Source organism: Labeo rohita, chromosome 13 (genome assembly GCF_022985175.1).
Source record: "Labeo rohita strain BAU-BD-2019 chromosome 13, IGBB_LRoh.1.0, whole genome shotgun sequence".
Taxonomy (NCBI): Eukaryota; Metazoa; Chordata; class Actinopteri; order Cypriniformes; family Cyprinidae; genus Labeo; species Labeo rohita.
In genome coordinates, this window is record NC_066881.1 from 32,382,355 (window position 1) to 32,404,985 (window position 22,631).

The 22,631-nt window shown below is 33.8% G+C and overlaps 3 protein-coding genes across 6 annotated transcripts in view; 1 reads left to right on the forward strand and 2 right to left on the reverse strand.

Moving 5' to 3' along the window:
* Positions 1-407: 407 nt before the first annotated feature.
* On the forward strand, positions 408-7,389 carry LOC127175532 (zinc transporter ZIP9-B). 2 transcript variants are annotated; one of them, XM_051126653.1, is made up of 7 exons: positions 408-685; positions 1,147-1,252; positions 1,438-1,611; positions 3,470-3,538; positions 4,246-4,331; positions 4,655-4,789; positions 6,592-7,389. In XM_051126653.1, the coding sequence occupies exons 1-7, from the start codon at positions 590-592 to the stop codon at positions 6,850-6,852; spliced, it is 927 nt and encodes a 308-aa protein (XP_050982610.1). In that variant the 5' UTR covers positions 408-589; the 3' UTR covers positions 6,853-7,389. The 2 variants fall into 2 exon arrangements, with proteins under 2 accessions (XP_050982610.1, XP_050982611.1); XM_051126654.1 differs by having other exon boundaries at positions 1,150-1,252.
* Positions 7,390-8,595: 1,206 nt separating this feature from the next.
* LOC127175531 (coiled-coil domain-containing protein 177) lies at positions 8,596-10,906 on the reverse strand. The gene has a single exon (XM_051126652.1). It carries the CDS (start codon positions 10,725-10,727, stop codon positions 9,033-9,035), a length of 1,695 nt encoding a protein of 564 aa, XP_050982609.1. The 5' UTR covers positions 10,728-10,906; the 3' UTR covers positions 8,596-9,032.
* Positions 10,907-14,660: 3,754 nt separating this feature from the next.
* Positions 14,661-22,631, reverse strand: part of slc29a1a (solute carrier family 29 member 1a) — a 32,842-nt gene continuing 24,871 nt past the window's right edge. For all 3 annotated transcript variants that reach the window (XM_051126517.1, XM_051126518.1, XM_051126516.1), the window contains exons 8-13: positions 22,615-22,631; positions 20,994-21,079; positions 20,755-20,866; positions 20,576-20,661; positions 16,066-16,265; positions 14,661-15,971 (exon numbers count right to left, since the gene is read on the reverse strand). The exon at positions 22,615-22,631 is cut by the window's right edge and continues 65 nt beyond it. In XM_051126517.1, coding sequence (XP_050982474.1) covers positions 15,860-15,971; positions 16,066-16,265; positions 20,576-20,661; positions 20,755-20,866; positions 20,994-21,079; positions 22,615-22,631 — 613 coding nt within the window. In that variant the 3' untranslated portion in view covers positions 14,661-15,859. The remainder of the gene's footprint in view (positions 15,972-16,065; positions 16,266-20,575; positions 20,662-20,754; positions 20,867-20,993; positions 21,080-22,614) is intronic.

Sequence of the window (22,631 nt, forward strand, 5' to 3'; positions counted from 1 at the left end):
TCAAGCCAACCTAAAGTTTGTCTTGACGAACTTTACTATCTAGTTCATATTTAATGTTTACTTATATACGTCTAAAGAAATAAGGAAGTCTGTTTTTTTTTTCTTTTGGTAGTTTAACGTACATGGTTTCTTAACTTATTCAATATGCATTCACAAACGTCTCTTTCAAATATACTAAGTTATTTAAATCTACATAAATCGAATTATACTGCTACATTTCTTTATACTCATGCTTTGAGTCAATTTTACTACAAAAAGAAAAGAACACGAAAAATCCCCTGGGTTCTGAGGACAATGATTCGGTTCGTAGATGAGTTGAATAAAACGAACCGATTCTCTCAAATGAATCGGACTCTCCCCTGAGCATTAGTATCATGTAATGCTGTTCGTTTGACTCTAGGGGTGCAGTGTAGAGTTGTGCAGGGTTATGGAGGGTGTTGAGACGTGGAGAACTTTACTATGCCTTCCAGTGAATGTTCAAAGAGGATATTGTGTATTCGTTTTGTGTTTTAGGGTGTTTGTTACATGTGATGCGGTCTGAATGTGCGTTAAGAAGTTTAATCGGAAGAACTGAGGAGCAGAAGCAGCCATGGACGGAGCTTGGGCTGTTGTTCTCATTTCTCTGGCTATGTTCGTGGGATGTTTCGTTCTCGGGATAATTCCACTATTGATCAATTTATCAGAGGTAAGAGAATCAGTAGTCACATTCAAAAAATGCTGCTACGTTAACTGTAACAGTAACAGTCTGTAACATTACTATGTGTAACATTACTGTAACAATGTTACAGATGAGAAAATCCGGAATAAAAACACCGCTTACACACAATACAACACGTGTAAAATGTAGCATGCACTACAAATTAAGTTTAACTATATCAGTAAGTTTTTGTTTGTTTTTTTACTATATTTTGTACTTTGACCAGTGTATTTGAGTTCAGTCACGTAGGTGTTAGTAGTTTCTGCTCCTGTATCTGTAAATCTCTCAAACGCAATTAAACTCCACAGTCAGCGTTGTATATCAAATTACAGTGTCGTACTGTAAAACAAACAAGTCCGTGACTATAATCAGCCAAGGTAGTAACTATGTATTTTGACATTGAGAAATAAGTTAAAAGTTATTTTACGACATTTTCTCCACCCTTACAGCAGAAACTACAGCTGATAACTGTGCTGGGGGCGGGGCTTCTATGTGGCACTGCTCTGTCAATCATCATCCCAGAGGGGGTGGAGTTAGTGCAGGAGTCATGGAAAGGTGAAACTAAACATCTTCCTCTGTTTTATTTATGCACTTCCCTATTCAGGGAATTAATATGCGCACTTTTACAATGCCTTTGTTTACTTTTGTCCATAGTAATTTACAGGTAACAAGTTAAAACTTGATGCTGGTTGCCTCAAATTGATTATGTTTGCCAATACATGTTTCTTCTCCTCATGCAGACTGGTATTGCTCCACTATGGGAGAGAATCAAAATATGTCTGAATCAAATTCAACACTTCATCAAGCCACAAAGAAAGGTCTGCGTCCTCACTTTTTCATAGGAGTCTCTCTCGTCTTGGGCTTTACGCTCATGTTTGTGGTGGACCAGATTGCCAGCTACTGCTCCATGCAAGGTACCTCAATGCTTCTTTTCGTTAGAAACACATTTTAATACTTAATATCTACTCACTTCTTTTAAACAGAAGCTGTGTGGAGAATAGAAATGTTTAGGAGTGACCATACGCCCTAATTTTTCTGAACAAGTCCTGCCTGGGAAATCTAAATTGCTTAAAATGTCCAGATTTTGGCTTTCTTTTCCTATTGAGGTGCTCTCTAAAGTCTTCATACATTACAAGTATGTGTATTTACATTGCTTTGCCCACTCTTTGTAGAATCCACCTTGTCACACACCACGATTGGTCGATTGTCTACAATTCCTGCACGCTATTGGTCAAATCACTTTTCAGTCATTACCTTCAGCAAGTATAAAAACAATAGGAAAACAAAACCAAAACCTGGGCATTTTTGGCAGTTTAGAAATCCCAGCCAGGACAGATCTGGGAATAAAAAGATGTATAGTTACCCAAAAAAATGTACACTATCAGTCAAAAGTTTTTGGACAGTAAGATTTTTAATGTTTTTGAAGAAGTCTCTTCTGCTCACCAAGCCTGAATTTATTTGATCCAAAGTTCACAAAAACAGTAAAATTTTGAAATATTTTACTATATAAAATAGCTGTTTTCTATTTGAATATATTTTAAAATGTAATTTATTCCTGTGATTTCAAAGCTGAATTTTTAGCATCACTACTCCAGTCACATGATCCTTCAGAAATCATTCTAATATTCTGATTTGCAGATCAAAAAAACATTTATTATTATTATCATTATTATTATTATGTTAAAAACAGATAAGCAGTTTTTTTTTTCGGGTTTCTTTGATGAATAGAAATCTCAGAAGAACAGCATTTATCTGAAATAAACATCTATTCTTTATCATCACTTTTGATCAATTTAAAGCAGCCTTACTTAATAAAAGTATTAATTTCTATAATTTCTTTCCCCCCAATAAATATACTGACTGCAAGCTTTTGAATGGTATAGTATATAATGCTAAAAATAAAGCTTTTTATTTCAGATAAATGCTGATAAATCTTTCTATTCATCAAAGAATCCTGAAAAAACTTACTCAACGGTTTCAAATATTGAAATAATAATAATAATAATAATAATAATAATAAATGTTTCTTGAACAGCAAATCAGCATATTAGAATGATTTCTGAAGAATCATTTGACACTGAAGACTGGGGTAACATTTTACATTACAGTTTAAAATATATTTAATTAGAAAGCAGTTATTTTAAATAGTAAAAATATTTCAAAACTTTACTGTTTTTGCTGTACTTTGGATCAAATAAATGCAGGCTTGGTGAGCAGAAGAGACTTTTTCAAAAAACCTTACTGTTCAAAAACTTTTGACTGGTAGTGTATGCAAATCTTAAAATAAACAAGATTCAATATTTTGCTGACAAGTGTTGAAATAAATCATACTGAATGACATACATTTTGATTTGTTGCCTAATATTGTTTTAATAGATTTTGAAATGGTATACAACAAAAAAGAAATTCAGGCTGTAGTATGCTATATTGTTTAGTTCAGCAAGTTGCATTCAGCTATAATGTCAGAAATTAAATATTATTTAGCATTTTTTATTCTACTTCTTTTTAAAAACGTCAAAACTTTTAGTGTGACAAAAAAAAAAAATCGCATTTTGCATAAAGTGGGATTTAAAAAAAAATGAATACACATTAATGTGATGAATCTCATTCCTATTGTATTGCAAATTGTAAAGCACAACTGTAAGCATGCATTTTGAATTGAATTTATTCCACTTGGCCGCAGACAGACATGTTGAAGTCTGCGGAAAAACAACCGTGTGAAACGCAGTCAGATGCTCTCTTGAGAACGTTTCTGTTTGTCTTGTTTCCCAGAGCCCAGAGCGCGCATGTACAGTGGCAACAGTGTTACTGCCACCCTGGGTCTGCTTATTCACGCCGCAGGTAATAAGGACTTCACTTCCACTATTATGTTCCGTATTGCCCAGACAAAACAGATTGCATTACAGTGAATCATGCCAGCAGTACTTATCCTTCTGTGTATGGTTATTCAAGTCAATGAACGATGGGTTTTCAGTTCTGCTTAAGCCTCTATTGTGTTTTTATCACAGCATCTGTCCTACAATACCAAAAACAGACACTAAAAACAGACTAACCTCATTGTGTGGTTTGGGTTTCATGGCTAGTGTTACATTTCTGTTTTCAAATATTGGATTACCAGGACTGGCAACAAAAACATTAAAAACTATGTTTAAAGAGTAGTTTATTTCAAAATTAAAATTCAGTTTATTATTAGGGTTACCATACATCCTCTTTTCACCAGACATGTCCTGGTGGGATTGTAAATTGGCTAAAATGTTCAGGTTTTGGTTTGGTTTTGCTATTGTTTTCATACTTAAAGGTAATGACTGAAAAGTAGTTTTAACAAGTCAAAAAAAACAAAAAAAAGAGGATGTCTGGTTGTTCTAATTATGAAATACTCAAGACTTACTCAAGATTTTGGTTTGTTTCACATGCAAAGTAAATAATGATAGTATTAATGATAGAAATGGCTCAGTTCAGTTTGGTTGCTGTGAAGAGAAGCCCACAGCTGAAATTGCTTTTGTGTGCAACTCATTTGCATGACATTCACATCCTCTGTCTCTTTTCAGCTGACGGTGTTGCTCTGGGTGCAGCTGCGGCCTCATCGCAGGTGTCCGTGCAGGTTGTCGTGTTTTTTGCTGTCATTTTGCATAAGGTAAGATTGCACTGCTGAGTCATTCTGTTTGAAGTAGCTCAAACAGGCAAGCAATTCCACAGCCATGGATCTGACTCTCAGCCAATGCACTGACTGACAATATCTATACTGTACGGTAAATGCAATGAAAGTCACTTTTCAAGAAAAGCAAGTATTTTGCTAAAAATGTTCCCAAAACACTCAATCTGAAACTAGAGAATAAAAAAAAAAAATGTGAGCCAGTAAAAAAGATCTTATGTCCACTGCCATGCTTTTGTTGCGAAATAGTGATTTGTTTTTATTCAACACAAATTCACTTTTTTTTCCTCTCTCTCTGTCTTTAGGCTCCAGCTGCATTTGGCCTAGTGTCTTTCCTCATGCATGCAGGTCTGGAGAGGAAGACTATTCAGAAGCATTTACTAGCATTTTCTGCTGCTGCACCGCTGATGGCCATCAGCACTTACTTCATCCTGAGTGTAGTAAGAAACCTCAGCTTCTCTTTATTCATCCTTTGAAACTTTAGTTCTAGTAGAATAGCTAGCCAAGCATCAAAATATGCACACAATGCAGGATTATTGTAGTATATTTTTTATATTATATTAAATTTATTTATATGTAAAATTAGCTTTTATTTTTATACTGTCAGGTTAAATTTTAAATTTCAATAATTTTATGTCCTTTCGTCTGTTTTATTTGTTTTTATTTTTAAAATATATATATATTTGTATTTATTTGTATTTGTATTTCAGTTTTAGTAATTTTAGAAGTTCAACCTACTTTTTTTAGTTGTTTGCCAAGGCAAGATTTTTTTCAATTTAAAAGCGTTTTTTTTTTTTTTTTTTTTTTTTTTTTTTTTTTTTTACGTTTTTTATCTAATAATTATATTTTATTTTATTCAGATTTATTTTAAGGCAACATAAAAATGCTTTTTAATTTTATTTATAATTTATAATTATAATTTTACAACATACATATATAACATTTTTTTACAAAAAATGTTTTTTTTTTTTTTTTTTGGTGGCACCATGACATCAGATCCTTTTGAGATATGGGGCCAGCTGCATAAACACACCCATTATGTTAAAGGGACACCCCACTTTTTTGTTGAAAATAGGCTCATTTTCCAACTCCCCTAGAGTTAAACAGTTGAGTTTTACCGTTTTCGAATCCATTCAGCCGATCTCCGGGTCTGGCTGTAGCACTTTTAGCATAGCTTAGCATAAATCATTGAATCTGATAAGACCATTAGCATCTCGCTCAAAAATGACCAAAGAGTTTCGATATTTTCCCTGTTTAAAACTTGACTCTTCTGTAGTTACATTGTGTACAAAGACGGACAAAAAATTAAAAGTTGTGATTTTCTAGGCTGATATGTCTAGGAACTATACTCTCATTTCGGCGTAATAATCAAGGAATTTTGCTGCCGTATCATGAGTGCAGCAGGCGCAAAGATATTACGCAGCCGTCAACTCTACCGGCTGCAACTCTGCATCTACACAAACTTAGTGCTGGTCACTTTCAGGCGCTGCGTAATATCACTGCGCCTGCTGCACCCATGGTACGGCAGCAAAATTTCTTGATTATTACGCCGGAATGAGAGTATATTTCCTAGCCATATCAGCCTAGAAAAAACCCAACTTTTCAATTTCCATCAGTCTTGGTAGGAAAAATATCGTCATTATATATGGTCATTTTTGAGCAAGATGCTAATGGTCTTATCAGATTCAATGATTTATGCTAAGCTGCGCTAAAAGTGTTACCACCAGACCCGGAGATCGGCTGAATGGATTCAAAAATGGTAAAACTCAACTGTTTAACTCTAGGGGGAGTTGGACAATGAGCCTATTTTCAAAAAAAGTGTAGTGTTCCTTTAAGAGCATGTCTTAACTAGTATGACCAACTAGCAATTAACCAAGGGGTATTAAGTCTTTTCAGTATCAACTTAGACCCATCATACATTTTAATGTAACTGACTTATGAACATATGACTCATGAAAAACTGATGACTAACTTGTAAAACTAGTCTAAGCAGTTTTTGCAACTGGCCACTGTTCTCACCAAGTAACCAACATGTTTATCTTGGAACCAACATGTTGTTATTGGACTGGGTAGAGGGATTTTTTTCCGAAACGTTACAGTATGTCTACATAATACATCCGAACACATTTATTTCAGAACAGCGATTAAAGGTTTTTGTAATGACACGTTTTCCATTCAGTTCTTCAGTTTTTTTTTAAAATGATCTAAAATTAGTAATGAATGCTGTTTTTTGTCTTTGCAGTCTAATGGCTCTTCTCAGAGCCGCCTGAGTGCTACAGGCATTGGCATGCTGTTCTCAGCTGGGACTTTCTTATATGTGGCCACGGTGCATGTGCTGCCCGAAATCAACAGCAGAGGGCATCAGCGCTCCACTCACCTCCACCATCACGCAGGAAATGGAGCCTATCAGCAGCAGGGTGGTCTGGGCATCACAGAGAGCCTGACTCTCATCCTGGGGACTGGACTTCCTGTGCTTTTGGCCCTCGGACTGCCAGACGATTAATCTGTAAAAACAATTCAAGAGCCAAACACTGACGTGTAATATTTCATTTTAAAATGTTTATATTTTTGTCAACACTTGAGAATGCTCTATGAGATTTTTTTGTCTTTGTCATGATTACTGTTATGAAACTCCCCATATTTTCTGTTTTATCTATTAGACAGTTTTTACTAATTGTTTTATTAGCCGAGAAACAAACTATCAGCTTGTGGTGTTTTTATGTCCATTGTCAAAGACAAAAAAGATTATAGTATTTTATATTCTTATATCTAGAATCAAATTTTATTGTGTCCTAGAAATGAAGTAATTTTTCTCACTGCCATAAAGTTTCAAAACATAAGTGCAATAGAGTGATCTTTCCCAAAGAATTTTAAAGTGTTTATTTTTCTGAACTTTTTTATTAAACTAAGAATGCCTTATATTAATATAAACCAATGTTTATTTTGAAAACTATAATGCAGTGCAATCTGAAATACATGCACATTGTGATGGCAGGACAATCTCTCTGGTACGCAACAATCTATTAAAGCCATAAAAGTTGCTGTTTTTGTGCATTTTTGTGTTTTGCAGATCACTTGTTGACATAAAAATCATTTGACCTTAAGATATAACTTAATGTATCTGCTGCTGCCATTTTATTATCTATTTTTATATTTCTATTTCGATGTGTTTGCTTTCTTTTCATTTACTAACTTTTTTTTTTTTAGATTTATTTTTGGCCTTTTCATATTGGACAGGAAGCAGAGTGGGAGCAAGAGAGAAGGTGGCGGAATCTGCAAAATGTTAATTATTTGACCAAAATAAGAGGGATCATAAAAACTGCATGGTATTTTTTATTTAGTACTGACCTGAATAAGATATGAGACATTTACATATATTGTAGTCCACAAGAGAAATTAATAGTTGAATTTATAAAAATGACCACGTTCAACTTTCTGAATTTGAAGATCAGGGTAAATGTAACTTCTTTTGTCTTCTGGGAAACATGTAAGAATCTATTGTAGCTTCTGAAGGGCAGTACTAAATGACAAAAATATGATATTTAGGCAAAATAAGAAAAATGTACACATCTTCATTCTGTTCAAAAGTTTACACCCTTGCTCTTACTGCATCGTTTTTCCTTCTGAAGCATCGGTGAGCATTAGAACCTTCTGTAATAGTTGCATATGAGTCCTTCAGTTGTCCCCAATGTGAACAGATGGATCTCAAAATCATAGTCATTTTTGGAAAGGGTTCAAATAAACAAAAATACAGAAAAACCAAAGAATTTGTGGGACCTGAGGGATTTTTCTGAAGAACAGCGGGCAGTTTAACTGTTCAGGACAAACAAGGGACTCTTGAACAACTTAAACTGAACACAGAAAAAAAAAAACGCTGTAGATCATTCAGGTAACAACGCAGTATTAAGAATCATGCATATGTAAGCTTTTGAACGTGGTAATTTTTTCTAAATTCAACTATTATTTTCTCTTGTGGACTATATGTAAATGTCTTTAATGTGAAATATCTTATTCAGGTCAATACTAAATAAAAAATATCACGCATTTTGTATGATCCCTCTTATTTTGGTCAAATAATTAACGTAAACTTTTGACTTGCCCTGGCAGAATTTGCCATTTCTATGCAAATCGGTCTCAAATTTGCAACAAAAAAGGCATAAAAAATGCTGTAAAACTGAAAAATACTGTAAAATATCCCAAAATTTTATTGGTTAATAAAACCTTCAGAAAATCACATTATGTTTAAATAAAAGTCAATAAATAATACATATTTAATAAATACTTGGCCTGTTTTTGTTGTACTCTACAAGCTTATTAATTGTCTTTGGCTTGAAAAATACATTTAACAGCACTGTAAAATACATAAAACTGGTTCTCCTTTGTCTAAAACAGGAGTGCTCAACCCTGGTCCTGGAGATCGACTTTCCTGCAGAGTTCAGCTCCAACCCTGACCAAATACACCTGAACCAACTAATTAGGATCTCAAGGAGCACTTGATAATTACAGACAGGTGTGTTTGATTAGGGTTGGAACTAAACTCTGCAGGAAAGTCAATATCCAGGAACAGGGTTGGGCACCCCTGGTCTAAAACGTCTGATGCAAGCTGTATTTGCATTTAAATGGCTATATGGTTGTTTCATTTGGCTCCATAAATACTTTTTTTTTTTTTTATTTCTAGACTATTCATAGTTTCAGGTGGCCCAGTTGAGCGGTCAGCTCGGCTTCTCGTGCCATCTGGTCGAAGGTTCGACGGGACGTCTGCTCCCTCACTCTCTCCCGCATGTAGCAGGAGGCGTGAGCCACTTTCCGGCTCCTCTCCTGGGCTTCGGCCCTCTCTTTCTGCAGCTTCTCTCTGCGCTGTTCCTTTTGCGCCACTGCCTTGCGTCTCTCCTCCCACTGCTCCTTCTCCTCCTCCAGTACTCGTTCTCGTAATCTGCGATGGCTAAGCTTCTTCTCCTGGTTTTCTCGCCTGACGCTTTGAGCTCTGCGACACTGCTGCTCCTCCGCCTGCAGCGCTGCATGTTGCATCCTCCGCTGGCAACGTTGCACCGACATTTGCTTCTGCTCCATCCAATCCCTGTGCTCCCTCCTCGCCCGCTGTTGCGCCATCCGAATCTGCTCCTCCTCCTTCGCAGCACGTGATCGCATTTCCTGCACCCGTGCCTCTAGAAGCAGTGCGTGGTTCTCTTTGGAGCGTTGGAGCTTATCCTCCAGTTCTTTTCGCTTGAGCTCCTTCTCTTCATGCTCCTGCTCCTCAACTTCTTTTTTTAGGAGGAGGTGTTTGAGTAGCTCCCTCTGGTTTTCTTCCTTAAGTCTTCTTCTTTCTCTCTTCTCCTGCATTCGCTTGCTCCTCATTGCGTGGTGTTCTTTTTCCCGTGCCTCCTGCAGCTCCTTCTCTCGCTGCGCCTCCTCAACGCGCTCCTTCTCCCGCAGGAGCCTCTCCTGGTAGCGTTTACGCTCTTTTGCATCCCTGCTTGCCACGTCAAGCTTGAACCTCCGTCGAGCTTGTTGCTCCTCGGCGAGCCTCCTCCAGCGCTCCTCGTGTCGAAGTGTCTCCCGCTTGCGCTGCTCCGCAAGCTTCGCCTCCTCTTTTTCTCGCAGCCTCCTCCGCTCCTCCAAGTCCTCCTGCCAGCGGAAAATATGTCGCAGAAGTTCTTTCCGTCGCTTTTGCTCCATGTGAGCTCGCTGCTCCTCCTCGCGCCTCTGCTCCTCCTCACGATTTTGCTCCTCAAACATGCTCTGGCGTAAGCGAAACTGCTCCTCTTCATACTTAGCCAGCATCAATGCAGCAATCTTGCAATCTTTTTCTGGGACGGTGATGCTAAGTTTGCGACTGATCTCCTGCGAGAGGCTCTTTAGCCGACGCTCCATCGCAGGGGAACGTCTGAGATCGGCCAGACTGAAGCTGTAGGGAAACTTCTGACCGCATGAGGAGATCGAAACTGCAGACTTTGAATGAACACGGTCATCTGTGTGTGTCTTACTTGGATATTTGGCTTTGGAATCTGTGCTTTGACTCTCAGCTGTTTGCTCCAGGACGGTTTCCAGAGTTCTGAATGGTTTTACAGATGAATTTCTATTCCAGCCCTCTTGTATGATCCGCTCTCTCTCCTCTCGACACAGGTGCAGTCGTTCTCTTCTTCCTTTCTCGTACTCCTCATATAAGGCAGTCACCTCCTCCAGAGAGGAGTCCTGGTTGTCATCAATAAAGTCTGTGAGGGATCTAAACAACAAATCAACAGGTTTCACTCCCAATCTTGCACAGGATTCAAGTGAACGTGGACTTGTCAGAACATATCTGCTGTCTTCAGCTTCAGGAGAGTTAAAATTATTCAAATCCAAATGCTGGAGAGGTGAAATCGATCTAAAATGCTCCATTAATAACCGTGTTCAATCTACTTTGTGCATTTGTATCGATAATACAGCTGGTTTACCAATACGTCCCAACCAGTTCCTGTTCTAAAACAGTTTACAACGAAATAAAACGTCTCTTAATACATAATAAATGTTTATAATACTTATTCGCGCCTTAATCTTCTCTTCAAAAGCTCGGACGCTTCTCTGGTCACCATAGCAGCGCAGCAACGTCACAGGATGGAACGGATTTAAATTCTTCTAAGCTCATGGAAATTCCAAATTGGAAAGCGCGCCATCTAGCAACCAGGCGACAACATTCTGCCACGACATTTTGACCTAGCACACTTTTTAAGCAATACACTTTAAAATACGTTGATTGGAAATCTTAAAACAACATATATAGTGTTGAAATTGAAGACAAAAATATAAAAGTATTGTGAGGCGGTAGTGAAATGTTCATAGTTAATGATCTAAACGTGGTTCCTCTGCTAGGACACCTGTGTGAACCTGTGGAGAAATAACTTAAAATATAACTAATAAAACTAAAAATCACTTGACGGAACGTCACTGAATAAATGTGAGACACTGAGTTCGTGCAGCTTGACATTTGTTTTGATATTTTGTCTAATGCAATGACATTTCTACAGAATTGGTCCAAAGTCAATGTTGGAAATGTTTGAAAAAATGCATTTTTCCAAACAAACTGTATGTATGCAAATGGCATAATATCTAAGGTGTACATTTCTAGTAATTGTGTAGTTAATTCTCATATCGTATTTTCGGAAAGTTTCGGAATAATATTTCTCACTACCAAAACACAGTAATAGTAATTTACAGTTTTTTTCAATTGCTAACAAGCATTTACCAATACTTAAAGTACTTTTTCTAAACTCTTAACACAGCAACACACCTACATCACACAATTAGCCAAATAGTTCATTTTGTGGCCAAAACCACATTTTGTTAAACGAATACGAACTCTACATTTCAGAATGCTGAATACCCTTTTCTACATATACTATTTCAAAACACAGCAAACCTGATTCAAAATAGAGTCATTCAGTCAAAACATTGCCACTAGTTTCTATCCAACAGAAACATATAGTCAATCATAGCACAGTGACTGTCAAAATACTAACAGTTGATGGCTTTACAAAAACTGCATTGCTTGTCATGTTTCAGTTCTACCTGCATGTAATAGACAATATAAAAATTAATATTTTTTTCTGTAATTTAGCTTTCAGTTTACCTTCAACTGAAACCCGTTTAACATTTTTAAGTGTTGAATGTGTTTGTTCTTGGCAACATACTACTGAATGAGTCAATGAGTCACTTTATAGAATGTACAAGAGAAAATCCAACATGCATAGCCTTTGGTTACTATGCCAACTTGCTTCCGTCACAGTATAAGAAAAATAAAATAAAAACAGTAATCTTTTGATCTCACAATTCAGACTTCTACTGGAATTGTGAGTTTACATCCTGCAATTTAGACTTTATCAGAATTAGAGATACTGTATATTCACAATTGCAAAAAAAAATAAAAAATCAGAATTGTGAGATACAAAAGTCAAATTACCCATTATATTCTATGGCAGAAATAAGCTTTCACAGGTTTCACGTGTGTAAAGGTGGAAAAAACAAACAAACAAACAAACATAAAAATGCATAGTCCAACACATTCTTACTCCTTTCTACTTCTTCTCCTGTTTTTCTGAACTTCTCCTCTCCCTCTGCCAGGCATTTTTTTCTCTCTCTTAGATTTTTTGTGTTGTTCTGCATCCACAAAACCAAATCAAAGAGGTCTTTTTTACTCTATGTTGTTGATGTAATGGAAAGAGCTTCAACACCTGACTATTCCTCAAACTGAGAATGGAATCAGCTTTCTAAATATTTCAGTGATCCTGTTACTTAAAGATGCTAATCAGTTGTTACAGTATAATATATAGAGAGAATTTTTTTTAAATACTTTTGAGCTGTTGTTGCAGAAGTAGAAGCTTAATACTATATTTAAGGTTTGGAACATTAGGTCTTCATTTCTGACATGCTGTGTTTAAACATTTGTAAATAAGACAAAAAAGATCCATGATTTTGGTTTTGGGTAAGCTTGTATGAAAAGAAAATGTAAGCATTTTAGAAACATGTTAATTGATTGCATATTGTGTGAAAACAACACAAATTGTGTTAACAGTATGGTCATAACAGACGGATGTTGTGCTAATTGTGTTTAGAGTTTCGAAAATGTGACTAGAGATTGGACAAAAGGATGTTAGCAACTGAAAAAAAACTGTAATTAGAAGGGTTATACTGACCTATTAAGATTTTGCTTACATCTACATTGTAAATATATTTTTTCTCTATATTATTACTTTTTTTTCAGAGGTAAAAAAAAACAAAAATTACATTTTTAACGATATTTTAAGTGTAATTTATGAGATTTGTTGTATTTTCCCTGGTGAAAAAAACAGCATATGCTGGTAGGTATGTTTGGATGCAGGAATGCTGGTTAGGTAGGTTTTGATGCTGGTTTAAGCTGGTCCTTTGCTGGTTTTTGCTGGTCAAGGACCAGCATGAACCAGCAAAGGACCAGCAAAGGACCAGCTTAAACCAGCATCAAAACCTACCTAACCAGCATTCCATATGCTGTTTTTTTCACAAGGGTTGAATCCAATTTTTTTTTTGTAAAAGGCAAAATATTGATCATACTGATTTCAAAGTTAGAGATTCCTTAGTTTGAATATACATTGATCCAAAAACTAATATATAATATCATAATATCTTAGTTGATAATTTAGTACACTTAGTACACATTTTTCACAAAACATCCCATGTTTCGGTTTCCAACACAGATTTTACAGATTTTGAACACATTTTTCTCAAAATGATGAGGACTATCTACTCACCATGTAGCCATGAGAGAGACACCTAAATATTTCCTGATCACAGATGTAGGGGTGTAGTTAAAATCAGCCTCAGCCAATGGACTAAAACGTACACCAGGGGTGCTCAACCCTGTTCCTGGAGATCTACCTTCCTGCAGAGTTCAGCTCCAACCTTGATCAAAGACACCTGAACCAACTAATTAGGATCTGAAGGAGGACTTGATAATTACAAAGAGGTGTGTTTGACCTGATGTACACTGCTTCGGTAGTGACATTAAAACACGGGACACATTTTTTTACAGAAAGTTTCAAAATGTGCAAAAATAATGTAAAATAAATATAGATTTTTTTAACTTGACCTTTTAAAAGAATCAAAACAAGATAATAAAACAAAAATACAAAAATTATTTCAATACTTTCATAAATTGAAATTTAGGGATTAGGGTTCAAGACAGACACCTCCCAATTGAAAGTACCCAATAAATGATTTTATATATATTAAGCTTACTAATATTTTAAATATTATTGTGGGTTTCATTAGATAATAGAATGATCGTAGTAAACATCTATAATTTGAATGCTTCAATGCTTTTTAAATGTGTTTTATGGTTGAGGGACAGCAGTTTGGACCAATTAATGGCCTATATAAAGTTGGCATTAAACTTTTTTATCGTGAATAAAACAAAAAACGTATTTTAAAAAGCATATTCATCTTTTTATAATATTGTGCATACAAAAACAGATTCAGGTTAATCACACTATTAACTTACCGAATCTTTATTATTTTGTCTCATTTCCTTGTCATGGCAATGACGTCAGCTTTACTTTTAACAACAATAATTATAGGAAGCAGGGTATTTTTCTAATGAAAACAGCAACAATTGGTGGATGTAACATTTAAAAGTTGAATCACACATTACTAAAAAGATTCTTGAGTTTGCCACAGGAATGAAGGCACTTATCAAGCAACCTTCCTGTAATTACAAACCATTTTTACTGGAAGCCTCCATTATGAGAGACCGGTGACAGACAAGCAGTGAAGCTCACGTACCAAACAGACACCGTCACGCAGTTACAAACAGAAATGTGTTTATTTCCTTCCCATTCCATTCAGCTACCCACTCAGCCGCCCATCAACCACACGTTTCAATTTTGTAATTTTTTTGGAAAACAAGCACATTAAAAAGGCACCAAAGTAAGTTGTGAATTTACATGGTTAAATTGTGTTATCATACATGCTGCATTAATAACATTTCATAAAAAAAGGCTGTTACAAAAATATAAATAATAAGGTCAAATGTAACAATTTTAGGCCTTCACTCCTGACTTCATTTAAAATGAGAAACTTCAACCATTTCTGACATAAATATAATAAGGCCAGTATTTGAACTTGTTGACAAAAAGCTGACAAAAAAAGCAGACATCTGAACAGATCTTAAGATTCAAAATGCCACTATAAACTCAAATTGGGGCCCTTTAATGGTGTGATACAGTACGATTTATCTAGAGCCACTGCAAAAAATGTTTCTTAATCAGTATTTGTCTCATTTTCAGTATAAATATCTAAACATTCTTAAATGAAGATACATCAGAAAAATGACTTAAAATCTTAACATCCTCAGGTCAAGTTTAAATCAAGAAAAAAATCTGGCAATAATGTAAGAAAACAATTCAAAAGCAAAACCAGATTTTTTTCTTGTTTTAAGCATAATCTCACTGAATCTTAACAGATTTTGCAGAAAACAAGACTTCATATCATATTGAAAATTCATTTTGAATTTTTGACATTTGTAATTGAAAAACAGACAAAAATACTTCTTTTTTTTTTTTTTTTTCAGTGAACTACTGCCCTAATAGCTGCATTTCTCTGCTATCACTAAACAAAAGTAAAACCGTAACATTAAAACTGTTAACCTACAAAAACATTAAATATAACTAAAACAGGAAAGGGTTAACCTGAACTATACATTATTGCTAAATACTAAATAGGCACAATTTACAAAAAGTATTAAAAAAAAAAAAAAAAAAAAAAAAAAATGCAGACAGCTTTGGCTCTTTTTTTTTTGCTTTTTGCCTGATGTTGATGAAGACGAAGGAGTCCCTCTTTGAATCCCTGTGTGAATACGGTCTATTCCAGTTCCATGTCTTCCACACAAGAGGGACAAACAGGCAAACGGATACATGTGCAGTATTAAAACATTTTCTCTGGCTCTCTGTGTATTTTGGGTTGAAGTTCCTCTTCTTCATCACACTAAGAACTAGGCCACGGTTCTAGATCATGGCCCGAAAACCGAAGGACAGCGCGGCTCCCACAGCCAAGCCGAGAGAGAGGAAAAAGGCCATGATGGCCCCTGCGGTTTCCGCTTCATGTTGGGACACTTTCCTGTGGGACGAACACAAAACATTAGAGGACATGAAGAACTGACATCAAGTCAATTTTTCGCATGCATGTTGATGATGTTCTGTACTGTACGTACTTTGGTCCGAAGCACATGCAGAGACTGGCCAGGTACCCGTTGCTGAAGGAGAAGAGGATCATGAAAACGATGTACCAGGCATCATGAGCGAACAACACAGGCAGGTTGGATCTGGGCGTAACGTTACAGAACATGAAGAGGGGAACGAACACCAAGCGTGCGATGACCAGGACGGGCAGCCAGATGCTGTCTTTACCGGGCTGAAAAACAAAGAGAAAGAGCAGAAGTCAGACTTCAAATGAGCATTAATTCATCATCCTCTCCGGAAATCAAACCTGGGAAATGTATTAATAATAATGTGTCCAGACACCCTATTGAGTTCATGTAAATACTAGTATAGATTATTTTACTAGTCATTTTAAATACTTGAAAAAAAAGTGAATTATATCAAGTTCAAGTACTAAAATTACAAAAATTCAAATGGAAATAAAACTTCTAAAGAGAAATATTTATAATGTGCATAACTTTTTCTTTTTTTTTTCTTTTTTTTTTCAAACTTGAAAAAATATTTTTATGAAAACGATTAAATTTATTTTCAATGCAGAAATAAAAATAAAAATATAAATATTAAAAAAACAGAATTAAGTGAAATACATAATCTACATTTGTATTCTGATGATAAATAAAAATCTATCTACTATATATTTGTATTATGATAGTATGTCCCTATGAAATCAGTTTTAGTTACTAAATTTATAACAGCAATTTAGTAAAAGACCTATGAAAAGTGTTATTCTTTTAATCAAATTCAGTTTTATTAAATTCTGTGTTTTCCATTCATTTTCTGGATTCACTTTTAATAATTAAAATACCTCTAAAATATTTTATTTTATTTATTTCCGTTTTATTTATTTTTTTGTTTTTCCAGAAATACTGTGTTGTGTATTTATTTTTTTCTGGTAAATATTTTTTCTGGCAAATATTCATTTAAAAAAAAAAAAAAAAAAAAAAAATTGTATTATTATTATTAGTAGTAGTAGTAATAGTACTATTATTACATCAAGTAATATTACTTTCACAGTTTCTTCAAGTTAAAATGAAATGTTATTTTGACGGGGTACTGTGAAGGATACCGAAACTATTATTTACTATTTTTATGAAAACTATTAAAATAACTCAACATGAATTAATTACTAAACACTAAAAAGAACGTTTAATATAACATATTTATTGTTAATATATAATTAATGCATTTCAAAAATGTATTAATTTAATAATATTTATTATTTTAAATATTGGGTAACAAAAAAAAGATTTAAGTTAAAAACATCTGCAACATTTACAGCGTTATTGTTAATCTCAACATTAATACATTAAGAGTAACTAATGTTAAATATTAAGACCTTTTTGTAACCTTTTTGTTTGTGTGTTTTGTATTATATCATAATACACCGCTGTCATCATCAACTACCAAAGTCCATCAGGACTGAACTGGCCATTAATCAAAGCCATTTTGGTCAACCACTGCAATCCTATTCCTCAACCAGCTAATCAGTGCATGAGAAAGACTGAAGGAACAGGCCTTCAGCATCTTCAGTACATTCATGTGAGCATCCATGTGAAAGTGGTTTAGCTCCTAAAATACTCCAAACCCATGACAATACCGAATCCAAATCTGGCTAATTTACTGCTATTGCCTGGACGTGACATTCTAAATTCATTTACCATCTCAGCACACACCCCTCAGTACATGCTGATCTACGGCAGTCATAGTTTCTCTTATGACGCTCAGCTCTCAGATGGACATTTATGGACTCATGAGAAACAAGAGTTCAGTTGAGAGTGGTTTTAGCGTGCATGAGCAGCACATGAGCGTGAGACAGCTGACTGCACACGAGACACACACTTTCCAGTGCTCGTGTTATTAAAGACGAAATGCCAAGCATACTGAGAGTGATCTGATCCACTGCTCCACTGAGGTTTTCCTTAACAACTTACTCAGTGTTTCCCTGTGAGTGAGTTTGACATTTTATAAAGGAAGTTATATAACAGGCTGAATTCCATGTATTTCTATGCTGACTTACATTTTAGAATAATGAGAGGAATTGAGCCGCCACATGCTCAAAGCAGATCGACTATGGTTTACACCATACAAACAGGATTATCAAGCTAGCAATGACAAAACTGACATTTCATGAGCAAAAAACCTTCACATTGACCTTCCAAAGCACCAAACACAAGAACATGACTTTTCACATTTAGCAGCGACGCCAATGACATTAACCTTTACAATATTTGTCTGATGATAATTTATAAACAAATATATAAAAGCCTTGATATGTACTATATTTGCATTACGATAAATAAAACTTGATATCTACTATTTGTATTATGACAGATAATTTATTCGTATTATGATGAGAAATAAAAATCTTTCATATCTACTATATATGTATTATGGTAGATAGTTAGATAAATATTACAATAAAATCCTTGACAGACTATGTTTGTATTACGATAAACTAATAAAAATACTTAGTTTCCACTAAATGCATTATGATTAATAATCTATTTTTGTATTATGATAAATAAATAAAAATCCTTCATTTCTACTATATTTGTATTATCATTGATATCTACTAGAAATAAATGAATAAAATCCCTGATGTCTACTTTATTTATAACATGACAAATAAAATCCTTGATATCTACTATAAATAAATAAACATAAATAAAATCCCTGATGTCTATTTTATTTAAATTATGATAAAATGTTTGATATCTACTAAAATAAATAAATAAACAAATAAAAATAAATAAATAAAATCCCTGATGTCTGCTTTATTTGTAAATAAAATCCTTGATCTATTAGAAATAAATAAATAAATAAAAATTCTTGATATCTACTTTATTTGTATTATGATAAATAAAATCCTTGATATCTACTATAAATAAATTAATTAATTAATTAATAAAATCCTTGATATCTACTTTATTTGTAATGACAAATAAAATCCTTGACATCTACTTCATTTGTATTATGACAAATAAAATCCTTTATATCTACTATAAATAAATATATAATAAATAAAATCTTTGATGTCTACTTTTTTGTATATGGATAAATAAAACTTAACTACTATAAATAAATTAATAAAATCCTTAATGTCCCTTATTTGTATTATGATAAACAATACATATAAATAAAAATATACTTATAAATAAAAAACTCCTTTTTAGATAAAGGATTATCCACATTATAAAATTTGATAACTATAAATAAAAATGATGTCTACCTTATTTGTAATGTGACAAATAAAATCCTTGATATTCTACTATAAATAAGTAAATAAATATTTGATGTCTACTTTATTTGTATTATGATAAATAAAACTTAACTACTATAAATAAATTAATAAAATCCTTGATGTCGCTTATTTGTATTATGATAAATAATACACATAAATAAAAATATACTTATAAATAAAAACTCCTTTTTAGAAAAAGGATTATTCATATAAAATTCTTGATAACTATAAATAAAAAATCCTTTATGTTTACTATAAGTAAATAAATCCTTAATATCTACTTTATTTGTAATATGACAAATGAAATCCTTGATATCTACTATAAATAAATAAAATCCTTGATGTCTACTTTATTTGTATTATGATAAATAAAACTTGCAAACTAACTATTAGTAAATTAATAAAATCCTTGATGTGTCTTATTTGCATTATGATAAATAATACATATAAATAAAAAAAAATATACTTATAAATAAAAACTCCTTTTTAGAAAAATAATTATCCGTATTATAACATTTTTGATAACAACTATAAATAAGTAAATAAATCCTTGATATCTACTTTATTTGTATTATAAATAAAATCCTTGATCCTTGGTATCTACTATAAATACATAAATAAATAATCCTTGATATCTACTATATTTGTATTATGATACATAGATAGATAAACAAACTACATCCTTGTATATCTGCTGTATTTGTATAATAAATATATCTTTGACATCTACTTGGTTATCAATCAGTTATTTCCCAACCATAAGTATCATAACATTAGTCATAACAGACGTTTTGTACAAGGAACAGACTGAAATTGCATGAAGGAAATGGAAGAGCTGCAACAGGGGGCATGATTTTTGGTGAATAACATATTCCAGTCTGTTCCACACACAAAGCCATCATGTGACTTCAGAAGACCACTTCTAGACCACTTCTGATGGGACTTTTTGGCGCTTGACAGCCTGTGGTCCCTGTATGGAAACAGCAACTTGTTCCACATAATAAATGAAGTCATATGAGCTCAGATTTCTTGGCTGAACTACTCTCTTAAGTAGGATTTTCCAGAGAAACTTTCCAACAGTGTTTTCCCTTTGTAGTTCAGGTCTATTCAGAACAAAACACATCTTAACAGGATTTCAATGAAAACCCAGGTCAAATACAGAAAGCAGATGCTCAGTTTGATTCAAGCCCTAATAAAGTTTTCACAGCACCTGAGTTGAGAGTCCATGTCTGAGCCTGATTAACACACATACACATACGTACCCACATACAAAGAGCAGTCAGGCTCCTACCGGCCCAGTCCATCACGTTGAACAGGAGGAAGCAGGACACAGGGATAAAATAAGTATCTGTGAAATGAGACCGAGCAGTTGAGAATCGTCTGCTCTCATTGGGAGAAAATAAGTAGGAGCATCAATATAGTGACATGCAAAAACACTCACCCCAACCACTCCCTTTATCAGCAACAGTGGTTTTGACTTCAACAGTGACGGCTGGGAAGATGCCAATGGTGATGGTGAAAACAAAGCATACAGAAAGAGCCATCACCCAGATCTAAGACAGGAGACCAGACAGTACAAGTGTTATTATAAATAGACTTTCTGCTCTTCAAAGGCTCACTAACTTCAGCTATGGCTTAAAGACTTGGGTGGTTTTGCGGGCAGCTGGTTGTAGTTAATACCTTTTTGAAGATGCCAAACACCGACACGGCAGGTCTGCTCTCTTCATCAGTCAGGCTCAGGACCGGCCTCTTCTCTGCTTGACCTTCTACAAGACAAGAGTACAAAAGCATGACCTCTTGAGAGGGAAACACGGATGATATGAGTCAGACACAAAGCCATACTTCTGTGTTTGTCATTTAGCAGCAAAAAACAGATTAAGACGCCGTTTAGCCAATTTGAGAGTAAGATTTTTAAGGGAATAATGTCCCAAAGTCAAAATATTTAAGAGCGGTCAATAAAATAAAACAAAAAAAAAAATATTTAGGGCACAGTCAATAGTAATTACAAATAAGATTTGTAATTAAAAAAAAAAAAAAAAAAAAAACCCTAAAATAAAATAAATTGGGGGAAAATTTGAATGTTAAACTCAGTGTAAAGTTGTGCATTTAAGACAGAAATTTGTGTTTTTCTAAGTGCACTAGTGCCCCAAAGTCAAAATATTTAGGGGTACGGTCAAAATTACAAAATGCAAAAAACAGTTAAAATTATAAAATGCAAAAAAAATAAATAAATAATTAACAAATAACAATGATATAAATTAAAATAAATAAATAATCAAGCTCAGTGCAAATGCATTTAAGACAGGAATCTGTGGTTTTCAAGGGTGCTAGTGTACCAAAAGCAATATTTAGGGATATGGTAAAAATTACAAAATTATAAAATGCAAAAAATAAATAAATAAAAATGATATCAATTAAAATAAAAACAAACAAATACAATTAAAATGCATTTAGGACAGGAATATGTGGTTTTTAAGGGCAATAGTCTCCCAAAACCAAAATATTTTGGGGGTCAAAAATTATAAAATACAATTAAAAAAATAATAATAAAAATGTTACACAAGAAAATAATAAAAAATTAGAGTTAAACTCTTTTTAGATGTACTAGTGCTGTAAAATATTTAGGTAGTATGGTTAAAATAAAATGAAAACAAAATAAAATAAAATAATCTTTAAATGAGAGTTAAATCTGTGGTTTGTAAGAGCACTAGTGTCAGAAAGGCAAAATATTTAGGGGTATGGTCAAAAATATAAAATAAAATTTTAAAAAATACAAATTTTATAAAATGAAATAAAAAATGAGTGTTAAACTTAATGCAGTTTTTAGATGCAGTACTGTTGTAAAAATATTTAGCGGGTGTGGTTAAAATAAAATAAAATAAAATATTAAATGTGAGTTAAACTCTGTTACAGCATTTACGAATCTTTTTGATATATTATATATATATAATCTGTGGTGCAAAAAAAAAAAAAGAAAAAAAAAAAAAATTACCCCAAAATCTTGATTAGATACATCTGTATGTTGTCTGAGTATTAATTCAGTTTCTAGATGACTGGAAATCTCTGTCTGAAATCCCTGATGACTGGAAATGTTTTCTCTGTCAACTTGTGATGTGAAATAAAACAAAGAGCAGTCATTCACCGTGTGAAACCTAACTGGATGCACTGTGAACTTTGTTTATTCTTCCGGTGGTCTCATACACTGAATTTGTTCATGAGTGATTGATCAGAATTAGATGTCACTGATGACCTCAGATGTTTAGAGGAACATTCTTGATAAATACAAAAGGCTGTGCATTACCTGGTTTCAGCAAATCC